Below are 18246 nucleotides of genomic sequence, written 5' to 3'. Positions count from 1 at the left end.
AGACATACAAAATAATATCCCTTTCTCAAAGTCTATATTACACAATAACATCAAGTAACAGTAAGGATGAGACCAGTGTCGCTCAGGTCACACAAACGTATCGAGTCCCACACACCAGAGTTTAATACCTCAAGGAGACAAAATCAAATCCCCTTCCTCTCAAGAATGTCTATCTCTTGGGTAGAGAATTCAACCCTATTTTGGTCAGTGATACACATACCAGGATTTTCTCACTGTGTAAATTAATATATCAGTCTTCTTGGTTGGTTAAATCGGGCTATGTTTTTTTTCCAGTCTTCTTTAAAGAAGCGAGGTTGAAAATTAAAGAAGAGTATCACTACAAGATGATTCAATCTTATACTTAGTGATCTCACCCACTAACGTTAAGTGTACACTGTCATCTCTCTTGATTTATCTGCTGAGTGAATTGCGGCCATACGCAGCGCGTGTGTAATTTGTTTTTTTTGTGTGAGTTTCGTATATACACGCCAGGAAGGTCACGTGGGGAGTGACCTTCCTACACACACACGCTAGGAAGGTCACCTGGGGAGTGACCTTCCTACACACACGCTAGGAAGGTCACATGAGGAGCGACTTTCCTATACACACACACGCGAGGAAGGTCACCTGGGGAGTGACCTTCCTACACACACGTTAGGAAAGCCACATGGGGAGTGACTTTCCTACACACACACACACGCTAGGAAGGTCACCTGGAAAGTGACCTTCCCACACACACTAGAAATGTCACCTGTAGAGTAACCTTACCACACACACTAGAAAAGTCACCCTGAGTGACCTTACCACACATGCTAGAAAGGTCACCAAGGAAGTGACCTTAACACGAGAGAATATTCAAAGTTCACTTTTAACAAGATCGTCGTAAGTACTTCAGTAGCTACTACTACCAGAGCTGCGTACACACATGTGCACGCGAGTGCTACGCACACGCACATCCTAATATGCACATGAGTGGCTTGTACACACGTTTTACCGTGTATGCGCTGCATGTACATACACCTTCATGTCCACATGAGTGATACACACACACGTCATGTGTACATGTGTGTACTTAGACACAGCCTCGTGACACTAAGTTAAACACAGACTTGAGAGGGTCTAGATAGGACCCTTTTTGATGTGCCTTCAAGACGCTCTAGACACCTTAGAAGTTGCTAGTTTCATGGTGAGGGGCCCCCTCTCTCCCCTCACACAATCACGGGCGTAGTGTGGGAGCTGTGGGCGGCATGGGCGGCGTGGGCGGTGCGTGTACTGTGGGCGGTTTGGGCTGGCTCAGGACTGGGAGTGAGGTGGCCTAAGAGATCCTCGTTCAATAGCTCTTGTCTCTCCTCCAGGTCTTCGGAGGTGTCCTGGTCGTCTTCCTGGTCGTCGTCCTGGTCGTCCGGGGGGACGGGTGAGTAGGACGACCCCCTGGGGGAGGCAGGGGGGGCTCTGCTACCCACCTTGTTCTCTCCCCTCCACCTCTCACGACCCTCCTCCGTAGCGTAGCCAGAGTCCCCGGTAGCCCGACCGCTGTCTGAGTCCTCCTCACTACGACAACATTCCTGCAGTGTTACACAAACTTACGATATCGTAAAACACAATAACTTACGATACCATAAAACACCATAACTTACGATACCATAAAATACCATAACTTACGATACCATAAAACACCATAACTTACGATACCATAAAACACCATAACTTACGATACCGTAAAACACCGTAACTTACGATACCATAAAACACCATAACTTACGATACCGTAAAACACCATAACTTACGATACCATAAAACACATAGTTATAGTAAGAGTTGTCTTAGTAAGATCTGTTACAGTAAGAGTTGCCACAATAAGAGTTGTCAGTGCCATAGTAGTAAGAGTTGCTATATTAAGATTTGGCCTAGTATGAGTTATAGTAAGAGTTGCCATAGTAAGAGTTGCTACAGTAGGAGTTGCCACAGTAAGAGTTTCCATAGTAAGAGTTAAGAGTTGCCACAGTAAGAGTTGCTATAGTAGGAGTTGCCATAGTAACAGTTTTCATATTAGAACTGCCATAGTAAGAGTTTCTATAGTAGTAGGAATGGCCATAGTAAGAGTTGCCATAGTAAGAATTGCTCCAATAAGAACTGCCATAGTAATAATTGTTATATTAAGATTTGCCATAGTAAGCATTGCCATAATAAGAGTTGCCATAGTAAGCATTGCCATAATAAGAGTTGCCATAGTAAGAGTTGTCATAATAAGAGTTGCCATATTAACAGTTGCCATAATAAAACGTTGCCATGCGTACGTACCAAGTTATGAGCATCCTCTTCGTCAGGTCTGGTGGCCAGGGTGGAGTAATGGAGTGGGGGTGGGGGTGGCAACTCGCTGGTGGGGGAGTAGGCGGGGTTGTGGGCGTGGGAGGTGGTGATGGTGGGCGTGTGGGCGGCGGTGGTGGGCGGGGAGGTGGGCGCTAGTAGGGGCTCCGTGGACTCCTCCCTCAAGGGTGGGCCGTGGTGGGCCCGGGCCACCAGGTAGGAGTCCGTGTCCAGGTGATCGACTTCCAGCACCGACCAGTCTAGAATAGTAGTAGTAGTAGTAGTAGTAGTAATAGTAGTAGCAGTAGTAATAGTAGTAGTAATAATAAAAGTGGTAGTAGTAACAGAAATAGCAGTAGTAACAGTAGTAATAGTAGTAGTAGTAGTAATAGTAGTAGCAGTAGTAATAGTAGTAGCAGTAGTAATAGTAGTAGCAGTAGTAATAGTAGAGGTGATAGTAATAGTAATATAAATATGTAAGGACGTGTAATTTTAATTACGTACACACACACACACAAGGAGGACCAAGGAGTGAAAGGGAAGAACAGCTGGTTGCAGATGGAGAGGGCGATAGGTCGAATGCTCAGGCACAACCATGCTATCAAGAGCCACTGGAAAAAACAAGGGAGAAACTGACCACATACAGGCAGGATCCAGAGTCACAGAGGGTGAGGCAATGGGAGGAGGAAAGGGCAAAATCAGTGTTTATCCATGGGCTTCAGGAGAGAGAGGAAAGGACACACACTGAAAGGCAGCAGGAAGAAAGAAAGGAGATTGAGAAAATCATCACGGAAATAGGTGAAGAGATGGACGAGATTGTAAATTTTCAGAGAATAGGAGGGTACTCGAAGGGGAGAAACCGACCAATCAAGCTGATTCTCAGGACGGAAACAGTGCGGAACAGGATCCTCCAAGAGAAACCACGATTGAAATACTCGGAAGAGTACAAGAGGGTGTTCCTAGACAGAGACAGAACAAAATCAGAACGACAGCAGCTGAGGGAGAGGACAAAAAAGCGAAAGGAGCTAGGAAAAGAGACAAGGATGGAACCAGCAGAGGTCAATCAGAGCAGAACAGAACAGCAAGGGCAAGCACACACACAACTATTCTCAGAACCATACAACCTATCACACCATCCCAACACACACTACAATCCATACCCACAGCCTCCACCCAACACCGAGCTATAGAATCCCACAGTATGCCACCAGGTCTCCCACCCTCACAGGCCCCCCAAACCACAGTGTTGGAAAGGAAACTGAAGGTATGGTACACAAACGCTGATGGAATAACAAATAAGTGGGAGGAGTGGCATGAAAGAGTCAAAGAAGCATCACCGGACATCATAGCTCTCACAGAAACCAAGCTTACAGGTATGATAACAGATGCCATCTTTCCAACGGGATACCAAATCCTGAGGAAAGACAGAGGGAACAGGGGGGTGGAGGAGTGGCATTGCTGATCAAAAATCGCTGGAATTTTGATGAGCTGGAGAGAGGAGACAGCGGAGAAGAAAGTGATTACATAGCGGGAACGCTTCACTCTGGAGGTCCCAAGGTGGTAATAGCAGTGATGTATAACCCACCACAGAACAGCAGGAGGCCAAGGCAAGAGTACGACGAGAGCAATAGAGCGATGGTTGACACACTGGCTAGAGTGGCCAGAAGAGCTCATGCATGCAGGGCAAAGCTCCTGATCATGGGTGACTTTAACCACAAGGAGATCGATTGGGAGAACTTGGACCCACATGGGGGCCAAGATACATGGAGGGCTAAGATGATGGAGGTGGTACTGGAAAACTTCATGTGCCAACACGTAAGGGACACTACAAGAGAGAGAGGAGAGGATGAACCAGCAAGGCTGGACTTAGTATTCACCTTGAGTAGTGCAGATATTGAGGACATCACATATGAAAGACCCCTTGGGGCCAGTGACCATGTGGTTTTAAGCTTCGAATACACAGTAGAGCTACAAGTGGAGGGAGAAGCAGGAAGGCCAGGACGAATGAAGCCAAACTACAAGAAAGGGGACTACACAGGAATGAGGAACTTCCTGAACGGGGTTCAGTGGGACAGAGAACTGGCAGGGAAGCCAGTTAATGAGATGATGGAATATGTAGCAACAAAATGCAAGGAGGCTGAGGAGAGGTTTGTACCCAAGGGTAACAGGAATAATGAAAAAGCCAGGATGAGCCCATGGCTTCTGAGTGAGCTAGATACCTCAAAGGCAATTGGGCCAGATAACATCTCCCCATGGGTATTGAGAGAGGGAGCAGAGGCACTATGTGTACCCCTAACAACAATATTCAATACATCTATCGAAACAGGGAGATTGCCTGAGGCATGGAAGACAGCAAATGTAGTCCCAATCTTTAAAAAAGGAGACAGACATGAAGCATTAAACTACAGACCAGTGTCACTGACATGTATAGTATGCAAAATCATGGAGAAGATTATCAGGAGAAGAGTGGTGGAACACCTAGAAAGGAACGATCTCATCAACAGCAGCCAACATGGTTTCAGGGACGGGAAATCCTGTGTCACAAACCTACTGGAGTTCTATGACATGGTGACAGCAGTAAGACAAGAGAGAGAGGGGTGGGTGGATTGCATTTTCTTGGACTGCAAGAAGGCGTTTGACACAGTTCCACACAAGAGATTGGTGCAAAAATTGGAGGACCAAGCAGGGATAACAGGGAAGGCACTACAATGGATCAGGGAATACTTGTCAGGAAGACAGCAGCGAGTCATGGTACGTGGCGAGGTGTCAGAGTGGGCACCTGTGACCAGCGGGGTCCCACAGGGGTAAGTCCTAGGACCAGTGCTGTTTCTGGTATTTGTGAACGACATGACGGAAGGAATAGACTCTGAGGTGTCCCTGTTTGCAGATGACGTGAAGTTGATGAGAAGAATTCACTCGATCGAAGACCAGGCAGAACTACAAAGGGATCTGGACAGGCTGCAGACCTGGTCCAGCAATTGGCTCCTGGAGTTCAATACCACCAAGTGCAAAGTCATGAAGATTGGGGAAGGGCAAAGAAGACCGCAGACGGAGTACAGTCTAGGGGGCCAGAAACTACAAACCTCACTCAAGGAAAAAGATCTTGGGGTGAGTATAACACCAGGCACATCTCCTGAAGCGCACATCAACCAAATAACTGCTGCAGCATATGGGCGCCTAGCAAACCTCAGAACAGCATTCCGACATCTTAATAAGGAATCATTCAGGACCCTGTACACCGTGTATGTTAGGCCCATATTGGAGTATGCGGCACCAGTTTGGAACCCACACCTAGCCAAGCACGTGAAGAAACTAGAGAAAGTGCAAAGGTTTGCAACAAGACTAGTCCCAGAGCTAAGAGGTATGTCCTACGAGGAGAGGTTAAGGGAAATCAACCTGACGACACTGGAGGACAGGAGAGATAGGGGGGACATGATAACGACATACAAAATACTGAGAGGAATTGACAAGGTGGACAAAGACAGGATGTTCCAGAGATTGGACACAGTAACAAGGGGACACAGTTGGAAGCTGAAGACACAGATGAATCACAGGGATGTTAGGAAGTATTTCTTCAGGCACAGAGTAGTCAGTAAGTGGAATAGTTTGGGAAGCGATGTAGTGGAGGCAGGATCCATACATAGCTTTAAGCAGAGGTATGATAAAGCTCACGGCTCAGGGAGAGTGACCTAGTAGCGATCAGTGAAGAGGCGGGGCCAGGAGCTCGGACTCGACCCCCGCAACCTCAACTAGGTGAGTACACACACACACACACACAGGAGCTGTGACTCGACCCCTGCAACCACAAATAGGTGAGTGCAAATAGGTGAGTACACACACACACACACACAAACACATACACACTCACTTTGCTGCGGCTGAAGAAGAGGCTGCGGCAAGACCTCCTCGACCTGCAGCTGCTGCTGCGGTTGATGCACTGGAGCGACCGCAGGCGGGGGCTGCGGTGAGTCCTGGAACTGCAAGGGGGCGTCAAGGAAGGGTTGTGGAGGTTCAGGAACTCCGTCGAAGTAGCCGCGGTTAGTGACGATGAGAGAGCGCAGTTCCAGGTACTCTACGTCAGCCTGGATCATGGCGTCGAAGACGTCAGTCAGTTCCTGGAAGCAGGGACGTCTAGCCGGGTCCTCAGCCCAGCACTGTAGCATAACGTCGTACCTGCCACGAAAGTAGCACCAGCAACAGTCAGTGGAGAAGCTAAAACTATCAGGAGGAGGAGAAAGAGGAACTAAAAGAAGAAGTAGCGGAGGAAGAAGAGCAGTAAGACGGCATGTAACAAGTTACAGCCATAAGAAAACACATCAACTTGATAAACTTGACAAATGTCTTCGTTACAAGACTTGAGAATTCTTTCTTACGACATCAAAACAAATTGAAACGAACACATATCACTCCCCCTTCATATACACATGTATACAATGTATACACTGAGAGGTGTATCTTTCTCAGTGTATATACGCTGAGAATAGAATATCTCTCAGTGTATATACTCTGAGAGGTGTGTCTTTCAGTGTATATACACTGAGAGCTTAATCCCTAATTTAGGTATCAAAGTATTTTTGACAGGTGTTGTACAGGTGATATGCAACCTTAATAACATCTATACCCCCAGCACCTAGCATCGGTCCCCACCACCACTCTCCTAGCAGCAGTCCCCACCACCCCTCCTAGCAGCAGTTCCCACCACCCCTCCTAGCAGCAGTTCCCACCACCCCTCCTAGCAGCAGTTCCCACCACCCCTCCTAGCAGCAGTTCCCACCACCACTCCTAGCAGCAGTTCCCACCACCACTCCTAGCAGCAGCTCCCATCACCACTCTCCTAGCAGCAGTTCCCACCACCACTCCTAGCAGCAGTTCCCACCACCACTCCTAGCAGCAGTTCCCACCACCAATTCCAGCAGCAGTTCGCACCACCACTTCTAGCAGCAGTTCGCACCACCACTCCTAGCAGCAGTCCCCACTACCACTCCTAGTAGCAGTTCCCACCACAATTCCTAGCAGCAGTCCCCACTACCACTCCTAGCAGTAGTTCCCACGACCACTCCTAGCAGCAGTGTCCACTATCACTCACAATTCCTGGGAGCAGTTATCCGGCTTCTCCATGCGGTATCCGGCTTTCAGCAGAGAGAAGAGTCTCTCCGGGGTCACCCCTGGGTACGGGGGAGTCCCCAGAGTCACCAGCTCCCACAACAGGACCCCGAAGCTCCACACGTCACTCTTACTGGTGTAGACGTGGTCCACTAGGCTCTCCAGTGCCATCCACTTTACTGGCACTGTCAGGGTAAATTATGGCACTGTCAGAGTAGATAATGATACTGTCAGGGTAGATTATAATACTGTCAGAGTAGATAATGGCATTGGGTGAGTAATTATGATACTAGTTGGGTAATTATGACACTGGGTAAGTAATTATGGTACTAGGCGAGTAATTATGGTACCGGGTGAGTGATTTTGACACTGGGTGTCATAATCACCATTTTGGGACAGCGCCAAACCCGTAAGGGTCACACAGATCTTCACTTCCCAGTCTTCGCACCAACACACGCAACTGACCGAATAAAGGTGAATGTGCTTCCTCTTTTCTTGTGAGAGAGAGAGAGAGAGAGAGAGAGAGAGAGAGAGAGAGAGAGAGAGAGAGAGAGAGAGAGAGAGAGAGAGAGAGAGGTCAACCTACCTCTTCCCTTGCTCCTCTTGAAGTAGAGGTCGCCCTCGTACACGTCTCTTGTGAGGCCGAAGTCAGAGATCTTGCAGACCTTGCCAGCTGCCAGCAAGACATTCCTGGCGGCCAGGTCGCGGTGCACCAGCTGTGGAACACACACACACACGTTAGGGCCAGGAGCTGTGACTCGGCCCCTGTAACCACATATAGGTGAGTACCGTACCTAGCTCTCCTATTTACCCTAGGCTTTTATGTCTGTTAATTACCCTAAGCCTAAGACCTATCTTTAAGTTTAATTAGCAAATGCTTATTATTCACATTTGTCTGATATTTAGTGTAGGTCTAAAGCTTACCTTTACGTCTCTTATTGTAACGTTATAAATCACTTTTGTGTGTTAATAAAAATAATAGTAACAACAACAACAACAATAATAATAATAATAATAATAATAATAATAATACTAATCTTCATTTCTAACAGTACATGATACAACTTATACAGACCATAGCTCACACCAATGACATACTATACAGAGGTTGGCCTACAACCCACCTTCAAGTCTTAATTACTAGAGGACTATAATGCCTCTCGTGATCGGATTCTAACCTTAAATGCTGGTGTACCGCACTTATACTAGTTGTGCCCCCATGGTTGCTAGTTTCCGTGTTTGCCAATTTGATAAATTTTAAAATGAAAAAAACAATATTTTGTCTTACATATGTCTATGTGTATCAGTGTAGGCCTGAGAATTACTTTTCTTTGGGTTAATTAATAAAAATCTTGGAGCAGCTTCAGTCCCTCAATTAAGATGCATCTTTTACCTAAGGATAATGTATAAAGAGGTAGGTCTATGACGTTCCTCTGAACTAATCTACATGGACTTCCTACTCGTTTCTGCAACATTGCAAGCTCCTGATGATGTGTTGATTGCAACACGAAAGGCCTAGAGCTATCAATAATAATAATATCTTTATTTTACTACAAGTACATGTACAGGGCATACAGTCCTAGCTGATAACAATGACATACTACTATATAGAAAGTCCCTTGTTATGCTCAGCATTTCGGGCAAATTAGGTCAGTGTCCCAGGATGCGACCCACACCAGTCCACTAACACCCAGGTACCCATTTTACTGATGGGGAACATAGACAAAAGGTGGAAAGAAACACGTCCACTGTTTCTACTCTGGCTGGGAATCGAACCCAGGCCCTCGCCGTGTGAAGAGAGAGCGTTAACCACCAGGCCAGTTGTTTTGCATAGGTTAGCACGAATAAGATCATGTGTAGGAAAAAACAATAGATATCCCCCTTTGACCCACCTTCATAGCTGTAAGGTAAGACATGACCCACGTTCATGTCTGTGCGGTAAGACATGACCCACCTTCATGTCTGTGAGGTAAGACATGCCCTTGCATATCTGCCAGGCGAAGGAAAGCAGGTCCTTGGGAGTGATGGCATAGTCTATGGCTGACCCTTCAGCAGGACCTGAGCCAACACGGTTCTCAAACTCAGCGTGGCGGGACCTCTTCAGGTAGTTCCTGTGGACGAGACGTGTTTGTCAGTGGTGGTGGTGGTGGTTGAGGGGAGATTCAAATTCAAATTCAAATTCAAAGTTTATTCTCTATAAGGATTACAATGCTGAGTTTACAGAATTTGGTTATTGTGTGGTTTACATGTAGTAAAATAATAATTACAGAGTGTACCACTAGAGCACCTAGCATGGCTAGGCATTACAGAGTGTACTACTAGAACACCTAGCATGGCTAGGCATTTCGGGCAGACTTAAATTAAATCTTAAGTTTAAAGTATTACAAATTATGAGGTAAGTTGGTATTATGGCTAAGTGACTAAATACTAGTTTGTGAGTTTAGCAATGTGAATGCTTTTGTTTTGGCACAGTACATAGTGGCGAGGTGGTTGTTAGTGGTGGTTGTTAGTGGTAGTTGTTAGTGGTGGTTGAGGCTAGACAGAGGTAACTAAGGTGTTTGAGACACAAGGTTCTATCTCTCTGTCCTCCTAAGTACTCAACAAGTGTACTCACCTGAGAGATCCGTACTGGCAGTACTCGATAATAATGTAGATTGGACCGCCTTTGCCCGTGCACGCCCCCAGCAGCTTTACTACGTTGGGATGCGACACCTCCTTCAGTAGGGAGTACTCTGACAGCAGGTCGGAGAGCTCTGCCTGCGTGCTGTGACTCTTGAGCATCTTCACAGCCACAGTAGTGTACCCTGCGGTACCCAGGGCAGGAAGAGTGTCAGTGGGGTACAAGGGAGAGCACGCAGTGGAAGATATCATGGGGTGTATAAAGTGGCTTCGTGTAATCCAAGAACAGGCAAGTCACCCGACCTTCTCTCTCTCCTGTGTTTGTCACACAACTCAAACAACTTTGTAAAACAAAGTTTGTTATCTTTAAACCCATACTGGTTATTATTTGAGAGAGAGAGAGAGAGAGAGAGAGAGAGAGAGAGAGAGAGAGAGAGAGAGAGAGAGAGAGAGAGAGAGAGAGAGAGAGAGAGAGAGAGAGAGAGAGAGAGAGAGAGTAAATAGGGGGGAGACTCACCAAGGTTCCCAGCAATGCCTTGAGCCTTTGCCTTCATCACCTTGCCAAACTCGCCTTCCCCCAGGGTCTGCTCGATCACCAGGCGACTCCGTGGGAACTCCCACCTGCGGTCGATCTGCGGGGACACCTGTAACGTCAGACACAACTTGTAAGGGCCACTCGACACTCACCTTCAGGAACATCTCTAAATATTACTGTTATATTCACATAAAAGCACCAGCCCCTGGAGAATGGGTAGAAATATATATATATATATATATATATATATATATATATATATATATTTATATATATATATATATATATATATATATATATATATATATATATATATATATATATATATATATATATAATTTACTGGAGGTTATCCTAGGTAATTTACACACGTTACTATGTATGATAATTTACGTACTTGTACCTAAATAAACTTATTAAAAATCAGATACGATAATAATAATCTTTATTTATACAAGTACAAGGTATACAGTCAATTTTGTCCCAGGATGTGATAAGATAAGATTTCGTTCGGATTTTTAACCCTGGGGGGTTAGCCACCCAGAATAACCCAAGAAAGTCAGTGCGTCATCGAGGACTGTCTAACTTATTTCCATTGGGGTCCTTAATCTTGTCCCCCAGGATGCGACCCACACCAGTCGACTAACACCCAGGTACCTATTTTATATTGATGAGTGAACATGGAGTGAAGGTGTCTTATGGGAACACGTCCTAATGTTTTTCCATCCGTAAAGGGGATTCGAACTCCAGACCTTAGTGTGTTAGCTAAGTGAACTAGCGAGCTACCAAATGGGACACCGTAGACCAAAATTACTCACTGGAGGCCATTGAGGAGAACAGGAGGTACTTACGGTGAGGTTGAGTGCCGGGACGAGGTTGTGGTCAGGTCGAGGAGATGATCTGATGCCATGGATGACAGAATCATGGCTCTCATCTCTGGTGTTGTAAGGCAGAGAGGAGGCACGGTCATCACTGGGCAGTGTGCCCAGGGAGATGACACCTCCTTTCTGCTTTCCGTTTCTGCTGACTCGACGTCTGTAAGACAGCAGGGGCGTGAGTGGGCGGTGATGGAAGGGGACCGTGTGTAGGCAGAGGGAAGCTAGTGTATAAAGGCATATAAAGGTTTTACTCATTTATATCAGTTTACCCAGAATGTAAAAAACATAATGTTATCGTTTTCTCTTGTTGCATTAGAAAAAACGTGTCTTGAAAAATTTGTAGGGTAACTTGCATATTTTAAATAACGGTAGACGAATATCACTACCACAGCGCTCAAGGGCTATGGTGCGCCACTCAACTGAACCATGTTATAGAACTACTAGTTAGGAAACGTATTATAGAGCTATTAGTCACAAAAACGTACTATTTAGGAACTCCTGGTTAGGAAGGTTAGCCACCCAGGATAATCCAAGAATCGGTGCGTCATCAAGGACTGTCTGTCTTATTTCATTGTGATCCTTAAATCATGTCCCCCAGGATGCCACCCACATCAGCCTACTAACACTCAGGTACCTACTTACTCCTAGGCGAACAGGGGGATCAGGTGTAAGGAAACATGCCCAACGTTTCACCCGTGATGAGTGTGTGAGCTGAGGACGCTACTGTGTATTAACGTCCACCTTCAAGACAGGCGAAATGGCTGAGCTGGAAATTGTGGAGAGAACCTTCACAGCTTGTATAAACAGTCAACCACCTAAATTACTGGGAGCACGTAAAGTCCCTCAAATAGTACTCCTTGGAACATAGGCGAGAAAGATACATCATTATCTACAACTGGATACTGGAAGGATTAATCCTAAATTTCCACTGAATTATTACATAAGACAACAAAGGCTTGGCAGACGGTGCAGGATACCGCTGGTAGCGAACAGGGAAGCGACGAGAAAGAGCTCTGTAAGTACCTGTAAATGAACCACGACTCTTCAACAGCCTCCCTTTACACATAAAAGGAATTTACCAATAAATCCCTGGCTGTCTTCAAGAGGGAACTCGACAGATTCCTCAAAGCAGCTCCTGATGAGCCGGGTTGTGGTGCATAAGACCTCCAGAAGTGACACTAGATAACTTCCAGGTAACTACAAGAGTAGATAAGTACCGAGACCACTACAAGAGGAACAGTGTCGTAAACCTACCTGCAGATGATGACACAGAGGAGGGTGAAGAGGAGAAATGTGAATGCAGCCACGCCCACGCCCACCTTACACCCACTGCCACACACCAGCGACGACTCTGTGGGCGGAGAGAAGAGTTAGTATACCCTTGAGAGAGAGAGAGAGAGAGAGAGAGAGAGGTGTTGACAGGTGAGCCTGGCTCACTCAGACACGTCTCACAAATAGAGCCTCTCTTCATCTGTTTGTTCCCACGAAGACGTGGTGTTGCGTACCTGTGTCTGATGGGAGGGAGGTGGGGATATTAAGTGGAGGGTGAGATGGGGAAGGCAACAGAATTGCCTTTCTACTTAACATTCTCAACAAAACTAGTTCTTAACATCACAAACAACGGACTAAGTTCGCTTCCAGATTGCTACGTCACTCACCAACTTGCGCACTACAGAAACCACTACCACGAGGCAGTAAGTAAGTAGGTAAGTAAGATTATTTAGGTACCCAAAAGAACAATTATAATACATAGTGACATGTGGTACAAAATCTGGTTATTGATACCAAGAAACAGGTTTCAAATTAGAACGTGAGGAAACACTAAGATCTATAAGATAACACTTCGGTCCCGGGACCTAAACGGTCTCTAATATATAGGGTTCCCTAACGTATCATTTAAAAAAAAAATGCTAACACATACGTAAATAACCCAGGATAACTCCCCCCCCCAAAAAAAAAAGGTCTAACAAAGTGACTTATTTCTCATTCCACTTATTTCACATTCTGCAACCCAGACCCACAATTCCGTGCAAGCCGCTGGCTTAAATCACACCAAATTTCAACGAAAGGGAAAATATCCCCACTATTTATGGAATGCTGGATTCTTAGGACGAGCAATCCGTGACTCTCACAGCCTTGAGTTATCACTCTTCAGTCTGTGGGGTAGATTATGTTAATGCTGTCTCTGTGGGTACTTTAAATGTTACCTGTACCCTCATTTACTCTCTCTCTCTCTCTCTCTATCTCCCTCCCTGCCAACCCTCCCTGAGTCGATCAATACCCTGGGCTTCCATAACAGGGTGTTTACAAAAGGCTTGAGAGTGTTAAGGATGCTCAGCTCTTGCTGGCAGGGACACTGCTTCCTGTGGCATCCCATCCCTTTAATTTGATCAACACCCAGCACTGCTGCTACTTAGGGAGGGGGAGAGAGGAAGGGGAAGTGGGGATAGAAGGGGATGTGTTCGGTGGAGGGATGGAGGAAGGGTAAATGGGGGAGGAAGAGAGGGCAAAAGAGTTCATATATATATATATATATATATATATATATATATATATATATATATATATATATATATATATATATATATATATATATATATATATATATATATTATATATATATATATATATATACATATATATTCGCAAACACTACGGAGCAAACGGCCATTACCTACCCCATCCCCCCTCGCCAAGCGCTGGTACGAGCCTTGCTGGTTGAGCATTTTACCTAGACTCTAGGGGGATCAGCGCCCCCGCGGCCCGGTCCATTACGAGGCCTCCTGGTGGATCAGGGCCTGATCAACCAGGCTGTTACTGCTGGCCGCACTTAGTCCAACGACAGACCAGCTGATCCGGCACTGACTTTTAGGTATCCGTCCAGCTCCCTCTGGAAGACAACCAGGGGTCTATTGGTAAGTCCCGTTATGGCTGGTGGGAGGCTGTTGAACAGTCTTGGGCCCCGGACACTTACTGTACTTTTCACTGGGAGTATGTTGTATCGCCTCTTGCTTTCGTAGGGAGTGATTTCTGTGTGCAGATTAGGGACCAGTCCCTCCAGGATCTTCCAGGTGTAAATTATGATGTATCTCTCTCGCCTGCGTTCCAGTGAGTACAAGTCAAGTGCTTCCAAGCGTTCCCGGGGAGTATAATAAATTGTTCCGCCCGTGTTGGTTTGTCGCACCAGTTTACGAACTCGTGGACTATTCGTATTAAAATAATAATAATAATAACAATAATAATAATAATAATAATAATATTATTATTATTATTATTACCTCACATCATATGGGTGATGTGAGATAATCAGGTGTTGATCCAAGGCAGAAGAGGTAAAACTTAATGAGAGGCAAAACTAGGAACTGAGTGTTGGAACTTACTCAAGAGTGTCAGAACTTACTCAAGAGTGTTAGAACTTACTCAAGAGTGTTAGAACTTAATCAAGAGTGTTAGAACTTACTCAAGAGTGTTAGAACTTAATCAAGAGTGTTAGAACTTACTCAAGAGTGTTAGAACTTACTCAAGAGTGTTAGAACTTACTCAAGAGTGTTAGAACTTACTCAAGAGTGTTAGAACTTACTCAAGAGTGTCAGAACTTACTAAAGAGTGTTAGAACTTACTCAAGAGTGTTAGAACTTACTCAAGAGTGTTAGAACTTACTCAAGAGTGTTAGAACTTAATCAAGAGTGTTAGAACTTACTCAAGAGTGTCAGAACTTACTAAAGAGTGTTAGAACTTAATCAAGAGTGTTAGAACTTACTCAAGAGTGTTAGAACTTAATCAAGAGTGTTAGAACTTACTCAAGAGTGTTAGAACTTACTCAAGAGTGTTAGAACTTACTCAAGAGTGTTAGAACTTACTCAAGAGTGTTAGAACTTAATCAAGAGTGTTAGAACTTACTCAAGAGTGTTGGAACTTACTCAAGAGTGTTAGAACTTAATCAAGAGTGTTAGAACTTACTCAAGAGTGTTAGAACTTAATCAAGAGTGTTAGAACTTACTCAAGAGTGTTAGAACTTACTCAAGAGTGTTAGAACTTACTCAAGAGTGTTAGAACTTACTCAAGAGTGTTAGAACTTACTCAAGAGTGTTAGAACTTACTCAAGAGTGTTAGAACTTACTCAAGAGTGTCAGAACTTACTAAAGAGTGTTAGAACTTACTCAAGAGTGTTAGAACTTACTCAAGAGTGTCAGAACTTACTAAAGAGTGTTAGAACTTACTCAAGAGTGTTAGAACTTACTCAAGAGTGTTAGAACTTACTCAAGAGTGTTAGAACTTACTCAAGAGTGTTAGAACTTACTCAAGAGTGTTAGAACTTACTCAAGAGTGTCAGAACTTACTCAAGAGTGTTAGAACTTACTCAAGAGTGTTAGAACTTACTCAAGAGTGTTAGAACTTACTCAAGAGTGTCAGAACTTACTCAAGAGTGTCAGAACTTACTCAAGAGTGTTAGAACTTACTCAAGAGTGTTAGAACTTACTCAAGAGTGTTAGAACTTACTCAAGAGTGTTAGAACTTACTCAAGAGTGTTAGAACTTACTCAAGAGTGCTAGAACTTACTCAAGAGTGTCAGAACTTACTCAAGAGTGTTAGAACTTACTCAAGAGTGTTAGAACTTACTCAAGAGTGTTAGAACTTACTCAAGAGTGTTAGAACTTACTCAAGAGTGTTAGAACTTACTCAAGAGTGTTAGAACTTACTCAAGAGTGTTAGAACTTACTCAAGAGTGTCAGAACTTACTCAAGAGTGTCAGAACTTACTAAAGAGTGTTAGAACTTACTCAAGAGTGTTAGAACTTACTCAAGAGTGTTAGAACTTACTCAAGAGTGTCAGAACTTACTCAAGAGTGTCAGAACTTACTCAAGAGTGTTAGAACTTACTCAAGAGTGTTAGAACTTACTCAAGAGTGTTAGAACTTACTCAAGATTGTTAGAACTTACTCAAGAGTGTTAGAACTTACTCAAGAGTGTTAGAACTTACTCAAGAGTGTTAGAACTTACTCAAGAGTGTCAGAACTTACTCAAGAGTGTTAGAACTTACTCAAGAGTGTCAGAACTTACTCAAGAGTGTTAGAACTTACTCAAGAATGTTAGAACTTACTCAAGAGTGTTAGAAATTACTCAAGAGTGTTAGAACTTACTCAAGAGTGTTAGAACTTACTCAAGAGTGTTAGAACTTACTCAAGTGTTAGAACTTACTCAAGAGTGTTAGAACTTACTCAAGAGTGTTAGAACTTACTGAAGAGTGTTAGAACTTACTCAAGAGTGTTAGAACTTACTCAAGAGTGTCAGAACTTACTCAAGAGTGTTAGAACTTACTCAAGAGTGTTAGAACTTACTCAAGATTGTTAGAACTTACTCAAGAGTGTTAGAACTTACTCAAGATTGTTAGAACTTACTCAAGAGTGTTAGAACTTACTCAAGAGTGTTAGAACTTACTCAAGAGTGTCAGAACTTACTCAAGAGTGTTAGAACTTACTCAAGAGTGTTAGAACTTACTCAAGAGTGTTAGAACTTACTCAAGATTGTTAGAACTTACTCAAGAGTGTTAGAACTTACTCAAGAGTGTTAGAACTTACTCAAGAGTGTCAGAACTTACTCAAGAGTGTCAGAACTTACTCAAGAGTGTTAGAACTTACTCAAGATTGTTAGAACTTACTCAAGAGTGTTAGAACTTACTCAAGAGTGTCAGAACTTACTCAAGAGTGTTAGAACTTACTCAAGAGTGTTAGAACTTACTCAAGAGTGTTAGAACTTACTCAAGAGTGTTAGAACTTACTCAAGAGTGTTAGAACTTACTCAAGAGTGTCAGAACTTACTCAAGAGTGTCAGAACTTACTCAAGTGTCAGAACTTACTCAAGAGTGTCAGAACTTACTCAAGTGTCAGAACTTACTCAAGAGTGTTAGAACTTACTCAAGTGTCAGAACTTACTCAAGAGTGTTAGAACTTACTCAAGAGTGTCAGAACTTACTCAAGAGTGTCAGAACTTACTCAAGAGTGTTAGAACTTACTCAAGAGTGTTAGAACTTACTCAAGAGTGTTAGAACTTACTCAAGAGTGTCAGAACTTACTCAAGAGTGCTAGAACTTACTCAAGAGTGTTAGAACTTACTCAAGAGTGTTAGAACTTACTCAAGAGTGTCAGAACTTACTCAAGAGTGTCAGAACTTACTCAAGAGTGTTAGAACTTACTCAAGAGTGTTAGAACTTACTCAAGAGTGTTAGAACTTGCTCAAGAGTGTCAGAACTTACTCAAGAGTGTTAGAACTTACTCAAGAGTGTTAGAACTTACTCAAGAGTGTTAGAACTTACTCAAGAGTGTTAGAACTTACTCAAGAGTGTTAGAACTTACTCAAGAGTGTTAGAACTTACTCAAGAGTGTTAGAACTTACTCAAGAGTGTCAGAACTTACTCAAGAGTGTTAGAACTTACTCAAGAGTGTCAGAACTTACTCAAGAGTGTTAGAACTTACTCAAGAGTGTCAGAACTTACTCAAGAGTGTTAGAACTTACTCAAGAATGTTAGAACTTACTCAAGAATGTTAGAACTTACTCAAGAGTGTTAGAACTTACTCAAGAGTGTTAGAACTTACTCAAGAGTGTTAGAACTTACTCAAGAGTGTTAGAACTTACTGAAGAGTGTTAGAACTTACTCAAGAGTGTTAGAACTTACTCAAGAGTGTCAGAACTTACTCAAGAGTGTTAGAACTTACTCAAGAGTGTTAGAACTTACTCAAGATTGTTAGAACTTACTCAAGAGTGTTAGAACTTACTCAAGATTGTTAGAACTTACTCAAGAGTGTTA

The 18246-nt window shown here is 43.8% G+C and overlaps 1 protein-coding gene across 1 annotated transcript in view; it reads right to left on the bottom strand.

Annotated features, from left to right (window-relative positions):
- Positions 1 to 1077: 1077 nt before the first annotated feature.
- Ret (Ret oncogene) overlaps positions 1078 to 18246 on the bottom strand; it is a 58615-nt gene continuing 41446 nt past the window's right edge. The window contains exons 11-20 of the mRNA XM_070099169.1: positions 12697 to 12793; positions 11416 to 11599; positions 10547 to 10673; positions 10025 to 10214; positions 9365 to 9521; positions 7997 to 8126; positions 7394 to 7595; positions 6176 to 6480; positions 2302 to 2567; positions 1078 to 1565 (exon numbers count right to left, since the gene is read on the bottom strand). Coding sequence (XP_069955270.1) covers positions 1209 to 1565; positions 2302 to 2567; positions 6176 to 6480; positions 7394 to 7595; positions 7997 to 8126; positions 9365 to 9521; positions 10025 to 10214; positions 10547 to 10673; positions 11416 to 11599; positions 12697 to 12793 — 2015 coding nt within the window. The 3' untranslated portion in view covers positions 1078 to 1208. The remainder of the gene's footprint in view (positions 1566 to 2301; positions 2568 to 6175; positions 6481 to 7393; positions 7596 to 7996; positions 8127 to 9364; positions 9522 to 10024; positions 10215 to 10546; positions 10674 to 11415; positions 11600 to 12696; positions 12794 to 18246) is intronic.

This window comes from Cherax quadricarinatus, chromosome 66, assembly GCF_038502225.1.
Source record: "Cherax quadricarinatus isolate ZL_2023a chromosome 66, ASM3850222v1, whole genome shotgun sequence".
NCBI lineage: Eukaryota > Metazoa > Arthropoda > Malacostraca > Decapoda > Parastacidae > Cherax > Cherax quadricarinatus.
The sequence above is the reverse complement of the archived record's forward strand: the minus strand, read 5'-3'. Positions and strand labels throughout refer to the sequence as shown.